The sequence below is a fragment of the Mandrillus leucophaeus genome, unplaced genomic scaffold, assembly GCF_000951045.1.
Source record: "Mandrillus leucophaeus isolate KB7577 unplaced genomic scaffold, Mleu.le_1.0 Scaffold30, whole genome shotgun sequence".
Lineage (NCBI taxonomy): Eukaryota > Metazoa > Chordata > Mammalia > Primates > Cercopithecidae > Mandrillus > Mandrillus leucophaeus.
This window is the reverse complement of record NW_012103143.1, coordinates 533,423-545,893: the sequence shown is the minus strand read 5'-3', so window position 1 is coordinate 545,893 and position 12,471 is coordinate 533,423. Positions and strand designations below refer to the sequence as shown.

Below are 12,471 nucleotides of genomic sequence, written 5' to 3'. Positions count from 1 at the left end.
GTGGCTGGGCGAGGTGGCTCACACCTGTAATCCCAGCACTCTGGGAGGCAGAGGTGGGCGGATCACCTGATGTCAGGAGTTCAAGACCAGCCTGGCCAACATGTTGAAACCCTGTCTCTACTAAAAATACAAAAATTAGCCAGGCGTGGTGGCGCTCGCCTGTAATCCCAGCTACTTTGGAGGTTGAGGCAGGAGAATTGCTTGAGCTCGGGAGGCTGAGGTTGCAGTGAGTTGAGATTGTGCCACTGCACTCCAGCCTGGCGGACAGAGTGAGACTCTGCCTTAAAAAAAAAAAAAAAAAAAAGCCATGCGTCTCCATCACTCTGGGCAGGGTGGGATAGGGCAGAGGCCGGATTTTTTGTGCTGGAGAGTCCTTGACAACATGGCCTTTCGCCACCACCTCTTGTGGGTAGTGTCCTTAAGACCCCATTTACTGCTTTTGCACCTGGGAAGTCATCACTTCAGTTTGGCCCCAAAAGTTGATCAGACCTCCCACTCCATCACTTGCATGTCTGGCCCCCACCCCTACCTACTCCGCGGGGAAACCCCTGCCAGCTAGCCCCAGTTGCCCGTCCTTTTATCTGCCTGGGGTCAAGCCCCTCCTCTTCTGCTCTTTGGTCCTCAGAAGCCCGGTGGCGCCTGTCCGTCTTTGTCAATAACATGGTGCGAGCACAGAAGATCCAGGCCTTGGACCGTGGCACAGCTCAGTATGGAGTCACCAAGTTCAGTGATCTCACAGGTAGGGATAGTGGCCAGAGTCCTCATGGAGCCAGGAAGAGATAGGACCTTGCTTGCAAGGCCTCTGGTCAGGTCTGGCTTAGAACACTTTTCTCCCCATGCCCTGCCCACCTTTGCCTGCAGAGGAGGAGTTCCGTACCATCTACCTGAATCCCCTCCTGAGAGAAGAGCCTGGCAACAAGATGAAGCAAGCCAAGTCTGTGGGTGACCTCGCCCCACCTGAATGGGACTGGAGGAGTAAGGGGGCTGTCACAAAAGTCAAGGACCAGGTTGGACCCCTAGAAGTGAGGGTGGGACATGGGCACTGCACTGGGGCTGGTGAAGGGATCCAGCTCTGACTCCACCCATCTCTTGTAGGGCATGTGTGGCTCCTGCTGGGCCTTCTCAGTCACAGGCAACGTGGAGGGCCAGTGGTTTCTGAACCAGGGGACCCTACTCTCCCTCTCTGAACAGGGTGAGCATCTCGCTCTACCCCTCTGTCCCCAGCCTAGCCCCTCAGGAGGGCTTCTTGGGACCAGCCTTCTGTCTCCTAGAGCTCTTGGACTGTGACAAGATGGACAAGGCCTGCATGGGCGGCTTGCCCTCCAACGCCTACTCAGCCATAAAGAATTTGGGTATGCATTAACGGGGTCAGGAGGGGCAACTGGAGCCACTTCTCCCTCTGCAAGAAGTTACTTTATGATGGGGGGAGATGTGAGCGTGAGAGTCACACAGAGCTAAGTTGAAGTCTTAATGCTGACCCAGCCAGGTGTGGTGGCTCATGCATGTAATTCCAACACTTTGGGAGGCCAACGTGGGAAGATCACTTAAGACCAGAAGTTCAGGACCAGGTTGGGCAACATAGCATGACCCCATCTCTACAAAAAATTAAAGACATTAGCCAGGCATGGTGGCTTGCATCTATAGTCTCAGCTACTTGGGAGGCTGAGGCAGGAGGATCGCTTGAGCCCAGGAGGTTGAGGCTACAGTGAGGCATGTTTGTGCCACTGTACTCCAGCCTGGGTGAAAGACTGCTGGGAGGAGCCCTTGGTGAGGAGTCAGAAGTTGGAGCTGAGTTCTGTCTCTGCCACTTTTCTTGCTGGGTGCTGGTCCCTCCTCCCCATCTCTCCCAGCCTCAGATGTATCATTTCTAAAATGAAGACATTCCTCAGGGGGGATGGCCTGTGGCCTGGGGTGGATGAGGAATGTGGAACCTCATGTAGGGTGCTTAGTCCACTTCTGGCTGTGAATGGCAAATGGGAGCCCACCCTTCTGTACTCACCCGCACCGTTCCCCAGGAGGGCTGGAGACAGAGGATGACTACAGCTACCGGGGCCACATGCAGGCCTGCAGCTTCTCAGCAGAGAAGGCCAAGGTCTACATCAATGACTCCGTGGAGCTGAGCCAGAATGAGCAGAGTGAGTGAGGGGCGGGGTGAGGTGAGGCAAGGTGGGGCCAGGGCCTGGGTACCCACTGATGCCACCCTTTCCCATCTCAGAGCTGGCGGCCTGGCTGGCCAAGAGAGGCCCAATCTCCGTGGCCATCAATGCCTTTGGCATGCAGGTGAGGCCCTAGCCCCACTGCCCCTGTCCCATCTCTTGTTGACCTCCCCGACCTCATCTTGGAGTTGATCCCCTACTCCTTCTCCACCTCCAGTTTTACCGCCATGGGATCTCCCGCCCTCTCCGGCCCCTCTGCAGCCCTTGGCTCATCGACCATGCGGTGTTGCTTGTGGGCTATGGCAACCGTGAGTTCCGCTGCCTATCCTGCATCCAGCCAGGCCACAGGCAGGGGTGGGACCACAGCATCTCAAGTCCTCTAGAGGGGAAATAGGGGGAATGCCTAGGAACCCTGTCCTTACCCGCTGCCTGGGCCATGGCCACGCGGGCATCATCTGTCCTGTCTGTGGAAGGGAAGCTGAGCTGTGGGAGGGTAAATATTGATGACCTGCAAGAGACGGGTGGGTGAGTGCTTCCTCCCTGCCCCAGGGCTTCTCCCTGAGGCTGGTAGGTGGGCCCCTTGCTTTCTGTTCTTTTCCTAGTCCTTGTCATACAGTAGGCCCAGTGCAAGTATTTGAAGGTGCAAAGTGATTAAGGCTCTGCCTGGAGAATTAAGGGCCCTGATCCTTGTGCTCTGCACTGCACCCCAGGCTCTGACATTCCCTTCTGGGCCATCAAGAACAGCTGGGGCACTGACTGGGGTGAGAAGGTGAGTCTTGCCGGCTTGGCCTCTGGCCCCCCAGCTGCCATCCTACCCTGGTGCCCTCACCAGCTCCCCCTCTCCCCCAGGGTTACTACTACTTGCATCGCGGGTCTGGGGCCTGTGGTGTGAACACCATGGCCAGCTCGGCGGTGGTGGACTGAGGAGGGGCCCCCAGCTCAGGACCTGGTGCTGATCAGAGTGGCCGCTGCTGCAGCCTGACGTGTCCAGGCCCCTCCCCGGGAGGTACAGCTGGCAGAGGGACAGGCACTGGGTACCTCAGGGTGAGCAGAGGGCACTGGGCTGGGGCACAGCCCCTGCTTCCCTGCACCCCACTCCCACCCTGAAGTTCTGCACCTGCACCTTTGTTGAATTGTGGTAGCTTAGGAGGATCTTGGGGTGAAGGGTGGTATCTTGGCAGTTGAAGCTGGGGCAAGAACTCTGGGCTCGGGTAATGAGCAGGAAGAAAATGTTCTGATCTTAAGCCCAGCTCTGTCCTGCCTCCGCTTTCCTCTGTTTGATACTATAAATTTTCTGGTTCCCTTGGATTTAGGGATAGTGTCCCCCTCCACGTCCAGGAAACTTGTAACCAACCTTTTCTAACAGCAATAAAGATGTGTCCTGGTCCCTAGTGTGGTATGAATGCTCAGTCCCCGGGGGTGAGGAGGGAGGGCAGGACTTTTGGTGGGTCAAGGTGGGATAGCTGGTCCTGCCCAGGAGCCTGAGGGCCCAGCTTCTGCTTCAGGAACCAAAAGGAGATGGGGAGAGACCCACAGAGGGATCTTTATTCAGAAGCACTTGGCTGACTGTTCTCTCAGGCCCTTGCTCTGAGGGATGGATGGGATCAGCCACAGGGTGCACCCTCTCTCCATCTTGCATAGAGACCCTCAGTGGTTGAGGTCAGAGGTCGCTCTCCCCATAGAGGGCACTGGAGAAGGCCACGTAGTCCAGGGCTCCAGCTGGGGCCCCGGATCCCTTGTAGGGCACCATACGGCGGATGCAGTACTCGGCCTGCTCGGCGGGGAGCTCGCGTCGCAGCTCCTCGGGGGTGATGTAGTTCTGGGGAGAAGAGGCGTTGAGGACCCACAGGTCCTATGCCCTGCCCCAGCCCCCCAGCCCCTCCACCACCTGGGACTCACCTTGTCTCCTGCCAGGATCTTGAAGGAGGCCACAACTTGCTCAGCCGTGTCAGTCTCGGCTGTCTCTCGGGTCATAAAGTCTATGAAGGCCTGGAAGGTCACCACCCCAGCTGCGTTGGGGTCCACCATGGTCATGATGCGAGCAAACTCCACTTCCCCCTGCAGAGATAGGGGCCAGGCACTATGCCCATGAGCACTAAAGCCAGGAGGGGTCCGGATGTCCCCTCCTGGCTACTGTCCAGCCTTGGCTAGCAGAGCCCCAGTAACAAGGGTGTTCCCTTCCTCCAGAGACCTTAGTCCTGGCTATAGGACGTCCTTTATGGTAGGCTGAAATCTGCATCCTACCTATAGCAGGAAGCAGATTTGCTCCCTGGTCCTGATTTTTTTTCCAGGGCCATACCTGTTTCTGTAGTGCTGTTTCCCTACAGGTAAAAATGTTGCAAGCTCAGACTTTGGGTCCACACAGAACTGGGTCCAAGTGAGTTTACCTCCCTGAGCCTTGCTAGCCCCTGTGTGGATGTGATGAAGATGCAGGGGATGGTGTATGTGAAGATGGGAGGCGCACAGTAGGTGATCAGCACAGAGGAGGGGGTACTTTGGGACTCCTGGGAAGGGGCTGGGGGGCACTCACCAGGTCATAGCCCATGGAGATGAGGCAAGCTCGGAAGTCATCAGGCTCCATCATCCCATTCCTCTTCTGTAGGGGGTGTGTGGATATCAGGCTTGGTCTCCAGCCTCCACCAGCCCCCAAGTGTCTTACCCCACAGGGCCAGGCCCCTGCTGACCCGGTCAAAGTGGTTGAAGGATGCTCGGAACTCGTTGAGCTGCTCCTGGCTCAGCCCCTTGGCATCTCGGGTCAGTACCTGGTTCTCCACTTCATTGATGGTGCGGGCGATAGAGGTGAGCAGCTGCTCCCAGCCCACGCGGATGTGCTGGCAGTCGGGGACAGGCCACCGTCAGTGGGCGGCCAGTGCCTGGCCACTGGCTCTAGCTCCACATCCAGTCTACTGACCCTGGGCAAGTCCTCCCCCTCACCGGGCCTCCATCCCCATCTGGAGGCTCCACTGAGTAACCCCCAGCAGTCCTTCCTATCTCTTGATAACCAGCTATGGCCAGTCCTGGCCTGGGTTTGGACTGCTTTGTGACTCTGGAAGGGTCACTTTCCATCGCTGGGTCTTAAGGGACCTGTCCAGGCTGAACTGGGGACCCTGCTGGGACATGCATGCTCTGTCCAGCTGTGGTCTCCCTGGGCCTCCTCAGCCAGCGCTGCCTCCCTTCTCTCCTGAGAGTTTGTGATCCCACCTCCATGCTGTAGACGGTGTGCTTATTGTCGAACACCAGGCTCTCCTGCAGCAGCTGGTGGTCACCCTCTAGCCGGTCAATGTTAGTCTTGTAGTTGATAATGTTCTGCTCCTGCTGCCGTAGCCCAGCCATCTGCTCCTCCAGAGAGCCGGCTAGCCCTGCTGCCAGCCGCCCCACTTCCTGCAGGGGTTCCCAGGCAGCATGAGGGCTCCCAACTCCCTGTGGCCCAGCCCTAGCCGCACCTCCCCAGGTTGGACCCACTGTCCCAGCCCTTACCTCCACCTTCGCCTGGATCCAGGGTCCAATGGCATTGGCCTGGGCCGCAAACTGTCGCCGGAGCCTTTCATTTACCTGCTGCCGTGCCAGCTCCTCCTGCAGTGTCTGATCACGGCTAGGCACCAGCTTTCGGACCTGAGAGGAGGGCGGTTATGCCAGAGCCAGCTCTGGGGGCTGGGAAATGGCTTTAGGGGAAATGGGCTCCAGCCCCTCAAACCTCAGCCCCTGTTGCTTTGAGCCAACTTGTCTGGGATATGCAAGAAAGCTCCTGGGCAAGTCACTAACCCTTGTGGGCTTCAGTTTTGTCATCTGCAAAATGGGGCTGATGGCATCATTTATAACTAATATGGGTGGATTTATAAAAGATGTCCACACACAAGGCTTAATTCTACTTCACATCAATCCTGACAGGAGAATGCTGCTGTTACGGCTCATCATATACAGATGAGCCCAAGACAGACAAGGTGATTTATCCAGTCCCACGTGGAGTCTGGCAGACCCTAGATCTGAAGATGGACTTTATTCTCCATATCTTGGGCCACCTGAAGTTTCAGGGGGGTCAGAGTATGCAGGAGTGGGTGGGAGGAAGGCTGCAGGTGGCACTGACCATATCCCACTTGGTGTTGATGTCCTGCGGGCTCAGGGTGATGTAGGGATTGGTGGAGAAGGGCCGCAGCCCATACGTCTGGCAGATCTTCTGGATCTCACCCTGGATGCCCATGATGGCGCCTCGCTCTCGGTCAGCCTCGGGCAACGTTGCCTTGAACTGATCATGCGCTGTCAGCAGGCTCTGGGGGTGACAGGCAGGAAGCGTCAACTGGTGTCCCCCACTTACCATAGGCAACAGAAAGGGCAGCAGTGTGCCCTGGGCCACCCAGCGGTCCTGAGAAGTCCTGACGCAAGAACCCCGGCCTCCTGTCTTCCAGCCCAGCACTCAGGAACTGGGGTTTTCCTCCCATCCCTTTGCCCTAGGAGCCTAAAGTTGTGGCTGGCAGAATTTGGGGCCAGCTTCCCTGTCATCCCATCCATCCCCTGCAACCCTGGCACCCACCTGGGTCTCTTCCACAGAGTGTACCAGCCACACATCCTGCAGGTCCTCCACGGCACCGTCCAGCCAGTTGTTGAAGGGTGCGGCCCGCCGGGCGAACTCCAGTTGAAGCTGGTCGATGGTCTCCAGGAGCTTCTCCATCCGCTAGGGGTGGGGGGCATAGTGGGTCAGCAGCATGCCCAGCAGACCTGGCCTCACCCACCTACCCACCCCCAGCTGCCCGGCCCCCAGCCCCACCTCTAGCGCATCCCGCCTCTTCTGGGTCAGGGTGCCCAGGTTGTCCCACTGATCGCAGATGGCCTGGCAGCGGCTGTTCACTGAGGCTGCCTCATGGTAGTCCAGCTCACTGGGAGCGAGAAGTAGGGCGAGTTGGGGCCAGCCCCAGCCCAGATGTCCTAACTGCACTTCACCCGCGCCCCGGGTGGGGGTGAAGGTGTGCGGGAGCCAGGGCAGGTGGTGGGTAAAGCTGGGTGCTTTCCAAGAGGGGGCGGTCCCCGCGCATCCCTCTGTGTAGGTGGGCGCCCGCGCGTCCTTAGCTGCAGTCCATGGAGGTGCTTGGGTGGAGGGGCGGGTTCATGGGAGGGGGTGGCCAGCCCAAAGCTGATGGGGAGGGTTTGGGGCAGTAAGCCGGGTGAAGAGAGCGGACAGGTTAGAGGGCAGGCCACGAGTGGGACAGGTCAAGCCCTAGTGGGAAGAGTGGTGGCAGCAGAGCGGGGTCCGGAGATGGGGGTGGGGTTCCAGGAGGGGGCGGAGCGAATGGGACCTGGGTACCACGGCGGCGCGGTTACAGAAGAACTCGGGAGAGCCTGGGGTCTTGAGGAGGGAAATGGGGATCAGGGCGGGGCTCGCCGCCGGGGGCAGGGCCAGGGGTGTTGGGAGCGGGCCCCGCGAGGCCCCGCCTACTTGAGCTCCTGGGCCAACGCGGCAATGTGCTCCACGCGGTCCTGGTGCGCCGCCAGGTCGCTCTCAAAGGCCTCGTGGCGCCGCAGCAACGCCCGCACCTCCTGTAGCGAAGCCGAATCGTAGTCGCGCTGGCTCAGCATCTCCTCCTTCCCTGCTCGAAGAGAGGCCGGCTCCGGTCACCCAGTGGCGGCAGGGGCAGGGGTGCGGGCCGGGCTCTGTGACCACGAAGCCTCATCTGCTAAGGTGGCGACCACACCGGCCTAGCCCCTACTAGGGGTTTGCTCTGCGGCGTCGGTGTAATAACGTAGATGAAACTCCTCTTCCGTGGTGTGATCCGTAAACTATATCAGCGTGCCCTGAGCGAGCTACGACCAAGGGGCCTTTGGTACAGTTTTGGCGTAATTTGACCTTAAAATAGCTCTCAACGATTCTGTAACCCCCATGAGCCCCTGAACCGGCCTCCTTTGTTCATCACTAAAATCCTCGACAGAACACCGAATGGATGTTTCTATCCAGAGTAATATATTTGACTCGTGCAATATTTTAGCGTCAGGATACTTTGAGTATGACATAAGTGATGTTAGGGTGAGGAATGGACTCACCTTTGTACACCTGATACATATAAAATAAAATGCTAACTGATGAATTAATCAGAGCAGAAGACCAGAGCAGGGCTGGGGGGTGAGGGGGAAGGCTGAGTTTACAGATAAACACCCGGGTGTGCGGTGGCTCATGCCTGTAATCCCAGCACTTTGGGAGGCTGAGGTGGGTGGATCGCTTGAGCCCAGGAGTTTGAGATCAGCCTGGGCAACAAAGTGAGAACCCATCTATACAAAAAATACAAAAAGTTAGCCTGGCGTGGTGGCGCACACCTGTGGTCCCAGCTCCTTGGGAGGCTGAAACAGGAGGATCACTTGATCCCAGGAGGCAGAGATTGTAGTGAGCCGAGATTTTACTAGCCTGGGGAATACAGCAAGACTCTGTCTCAGAAAACAAAACAAACTTTGGCCCACAGAGGGGCAGTGGCCCAAAGAGAGGCCCAGGTTGCACCACAGCAAGTCAGGGTGGGATTAGAAATCCAGTCTCCGGCTTCCCTGCAGAGCACCTACCCTTGTCCCGAGCATTTTGCCAAGAACCTCCCCTCCCGCCCCTGCACACCTATCTCCACCCCAGGAGACAGTCCAGCCCCGTGAGGTAGGTGTACCTACCCCGGGTCCAGGCTTCGTGCAGGGAGGCCTTCTGCCGGAACTTCTCGGCCAGGTGCTGGAGTCGCTGCAGGCGTCGGATCTCCGAGAGCAGCCAGTCTTCATAGCCCTTTTCCACCTGCTCCAGCCCCCGCCAGGCATTGGCGATGTCCTGTGGAGCAGGCAGGGGTGCCCTCCATCACTGTTTGCCCATTGTACAGATGGGGATACGGACCCCAAGTTCACCCAGGGAATGTGTGTAGAGCTCACCGAGACCAGCTTGCCCTCGGAGGGCATGAAGGCAGGCCGGTGGCTGAGCCGCAACTTGGTCTGCAGTGTGTTGAAGTTGATCTCCAGCTGGCACTTTTCTTGAACGCGGGGCGGCTTGTGCAGACGCCGATAGTCCCGAAAGTCCTCTAGCTTGCGCTGCATGGCACTCATGCTGGGCTCGCCCACACGGTTCTCCAGCCATGGGACGGTGCGGCGGATCCACTCCAGCAGCTGACAGGGCCAGGCAGGGGCAAAGCAGAGACCTCTGAGCTGACCTGCCCGGCTCACCCACCCCTCTCCACCCACACCCAGGCTGTGGCCAGAGGGTAGGTGGGGGTGACTTTGACAAATATGAAGGCAGAATGGGGTAGTCCCCATGAGTCAGAGAAGGAGTCGGATGGCTGATTTCTGAGTCCAGGGGCTAGTATAGGTTGGCACAGAGCAAAGGGCCATGTGACTACCTAAATACGAGTGAATGGATCAATGCAGGAGTAAACGGATGAATGATGAGTCAATCAATGACTGACCAGGAGCTTGGGTTGGCAGAAGGGCAAGTGCTGGGTGGAGATGGACAGGAGGAGGCTTGGAGGAAGCCAGGGCTACTCTGAGCAGAGGGAGGCTCTGCAGGCCCACGCTTGGGGTTAGCAGGGTTGGGAGAGTCAGTAGGGCCGGGATGGGCAGAGCACAGTGGGAGCCCAGCCTCACCTCACTGGCAAGCTTCTCATACTCCTCCATCAGCTTCTCGTTTTCCTGGTTCACCGCCAGCACCTTGCAGATCCTGTTGGCAGCTGTCTCTGCCTATGGGGGTAGTTGGTAGAGGGCTGGCATTAAAGCAAGCTGCCTCTGTAAAGCCCTTGAAAAACAGAGCCCCCAGCTGGGCGTGGTGGCCCATGCCTGTAATCCCAACACTTTGGGAGGCTGAGGTGGGTAAGTTACTTGAGTCCAGGAGTTTGAGACCAGCCTGGGCAACATAATGAAACACCATCTCTACAAAAAATACAAAAATTAGCCAGGTGTGGTAGCATGTGCCTGTAGTCCCAGCTACTGGGGAGGCTGAGGCAGGAGGCTGAGGTCAAGGCAGCAACGAGCTGTGATCATGCCACTTCACTCCAGCCTGGGTGACAGAGTGAGACCCTGTCTCAAAAAACAAACAAAAAACGGAGCCCCTGCAAATAGGGAAAGGGATGGGGGGAGCACGGCTCCTAGGTAGGCAGGGAGTTTCCAAACCAGGGTCCTCTGGTCTTGCTGAGGACTGAGTGTGTGCAGCTGGGACAGTGGCACTCCCACCTGTGTGGTCTGGCGCCTCCAATGTTGGGCTGCAGCCAAGGTTGGGCCCTTGGGTCCGCAAGCCCAGGCAGTAGCAGTTGGGCCACCTTACCTGCTCAGCCCCGGCAAAGGCATGGTAGAAGCAGGACACATAGGTCATGATGGCCTTCTCATCCGGCTTTGGGGTGTTCACAATGTCTAGGGCAGGACAGCACGGTGTCTACTGGCCAAAGCCAGGGGTCCCTCCCTAGGGAGAGAACTCCCTCTGGGTGGGAGGGCTGGAAGTATCTAGTCATGGCCACCAGCAGCCAGTCACCCAAGCCCAGTGTGTTCTCTTCCTTGAAGCCCTCTCTCCTTATCCCAGGGCTCAGCAACTTCCCCACCTCCCCACCTTGGGGTGAGCAAAGTGTGAGGGAGTGGGTGGGTGAGTGTGATTGACCAGCCACCGTGGGCCTCATGAGGGACTGGTCCACGCTGCCTCGTGCCTTGAACTGTCCTATACCTCCCTCTGTCTGTCTCTTTCCCCCAAGTCCACAGCTCCTCAGGGCAAGAAAAAGTTCTCCAGCAGTGCCCACACAGCCCAGGCATCACGCAAAGTAGATGCTCAGAAAGTGTTTGCTGCTTCAGTTGACTGTTGCCTTGCCTAAGCATGGGGACAGGCAGGACATGCCCCAGGGGAGCTGCCATTCTTGGGGGACCAATGTTATCCCAGGTAACCCAGGTAACTGGGATGGGAGGCAGAAGGTAGGGCCATTACATAGCGGAGAGGCGGGAGAGGCTGGTCCTCTTCAGGGGATGGGGCAGGGGACAAGATAGAGGACTGCTGGAGAAGGGGGACTGTGACCAGGGAGTGGGGTGGGGGCAGTCGAAGCATCCCAGGAGGAGGAAAGGGCCATGCAAAGGTGTGGAGGGTGCACCAGGCCCAGTGGTGAGAATGTGGGGTCCTCCCCTGGGCTAGCTCACTCGCACCTTCTGCATCCAACATCTTGGGGATGTCCAGGTACTTCTCTGCCACCTCGAAGGCAGTGTTCAGGTTGCCGACGGGGTCATCCTAGATGGGTGTGAGGGAGGAGGGTGAAAGGTCAGCTGCAGGCAGAGGCCGTCGGTGGGGGTGGTAGGGGTCTCTACCTTTCGCAGTTTGGCGTAGTCGATGAGGTCGGGGCGGTGTCGGTGGATGAGGGCACAGAGGGCCAGGCCATCCTTCCAGCTGAACAGGGAGAAGAGGGGGGTCAGGCCTGGGTTCACGCTGGGGCCCCATTCTCCCCTCGGCCCAGGAGCACCCCCCAGAAGGATAGCCTCATCTGTAAAATGGAGTAAAGCACAAACCCCTTAGCTTGGCGTTTGAGGCCCTTCATGACCGTATCTGGACCATCTCCTGCTGGCTCATCACGATTCTGTCACACACCCATGTTTAGGCCCAACCAGTTTCTAGATGTTTTTGGCCTCCAGCTTCTCTCTGGCTGGAATGGCCTTCCAGGGAAGTCTCAAACACTCCCTCCTCCAGGAGTTACTGGAACCTTCCTGGATTCAATTCCATTCCACTCAGCAGTTACTGAGCCCTCTTTTCAGACACTGTTCCAGGAACTGTGCTGTGACCTTTTCCTCCCCTGTGGCTTGTGATAGGGACCAGCTCAGTGCCCTTCACTGACCAGGGAGGGCTCCTCTCTATGCCCAGTGCCCCACAGAGGCCCAGACACATTTGGTAACCAGCTGACAGACCTGGTGTGGAAATTCTGCACGTTGACGTTGCGGTACGGTGCTGTCTTCCTCTGGCACCACAGAAGCAAGCCTTCCTTGGCCGAGGTTTCTGGGTGGGGAGGAGGTGGGAGAATTCATTGAGAAGGGGTCCAGGTCAGCCCTCTCACCCTACCTTTTTTTTTTTTTTTTTTTTCTCCTGGAGACAGGGTCTTGCTATGTCATCCAACTGGAGTGCAGTGACACGATCATGGCTCACCACAGCCTCAACCTCCCAGGCTCAAGCGATCCTCCTACCTCAGCCTCCATAGTATCTGGGACTATAGGCACATGCCACCATGGCCAGCTTTTTTTTTTTTTTTTTTTTTTTTTTTCGGTGTAGAGATGGGGTTTCACCATCTTGTCCAGGCTGGTCTTGAACTCCTGGGCGATCCTTCAAGTGGTCTGCCTGCCTCGACCTCCCAAAGTGTGG

General features: G+C 57.8%; 2 protein-coding genes across 2 annotated transcripts in view; one reads left to right on the top strand and one right to left on the bottom strand.

Moving 5' to 3' along the window:
- Positions 1–3,548, top strand: part of CTSF (cathepsin F) — a 5,023-nt gene extending 1,475 nt beyond the window's left edge. Inside the window, exons 4-12 of the mRNA XM_011986941.1 lie at positions 626–739; positions 862–1,007; positions 1,096–1,192; positions 1,272–1,352; positions 2,016–2,135; positions 2,216–2,280; positions 2,374–2,464; positions 2,867–2,925; positions 3,006–3,548. Of these exons, the coding sequence (XP_011842331.1) occupies positions 626–739; positions 862–1,007; positions 1,096–1,192; positions 1,272–1,352; positions 2,016–2,135; positions 2,216–2,280; positions 2,374–2,464; positions 2,867–2,925; positions 3,006–3,080 (848 nt within the window). The 3' untranslated portion in view covers positions 3,081–3,548. The remainder of the gene's footprint in view (positions 1–625; positions 740–861; positions 1,008–1,095; positions 1,193–1,271; positions 1,353–2,015; positions 2,136–2,215; positions 2,281–2,373; positions 2,465–2,866; positions 2,926–3,005) is intronic.
- A 132-nt stretch (positions 3,549–3,680) lies between these two features.
- ACTN3 (actinin, alpha 3) overlaps positions 3,681–12,471 on the bottom strand; it is a 15,788-nt gene continuing 6,997 nt past the window's right edge. The window contains 17 exon segments of the mRNA XM_011986931.1: positions 3,681–3,975; positions 4,056–4,214; positions 4,687–4,752; positions 4,841–4,987; positions 5,358–5,537; positions 5,634–5,768; positions 6,241–6,423; positions 6,685–6,825; positions 6,919–7,027; positions 7,585–7,735; positions 8,793–8,940; positions 9,039–9,269; positions 9,744–9,836; positions 10,417–10,502; positions 11,274–11,355; positions 11,433–11,511; positions 12,024–12,195. Of these exon segments, the coding sequence (XP_011842321.1) occupies positions 3,817–3,975; positions 4,056–4,214; positions 4,687–4,752; positions 4,841–4,987; positions 5,358–5,537; positions 5,634–5,768; positions 6,241–6,423; positions 6,685–6,825; positions 6,919–7,027; positions 7,585–7,735; positions 8,793–8,940; positions 9,039–9,269; positions 9,744–9,836; positions 10,417–10,502; positions 11,274–11,355; positions 11,433–11,511; positions 12,024–12,195 (2,321 nt within the window). The 3' untranslated portion in view covers positions 3,681–3,816.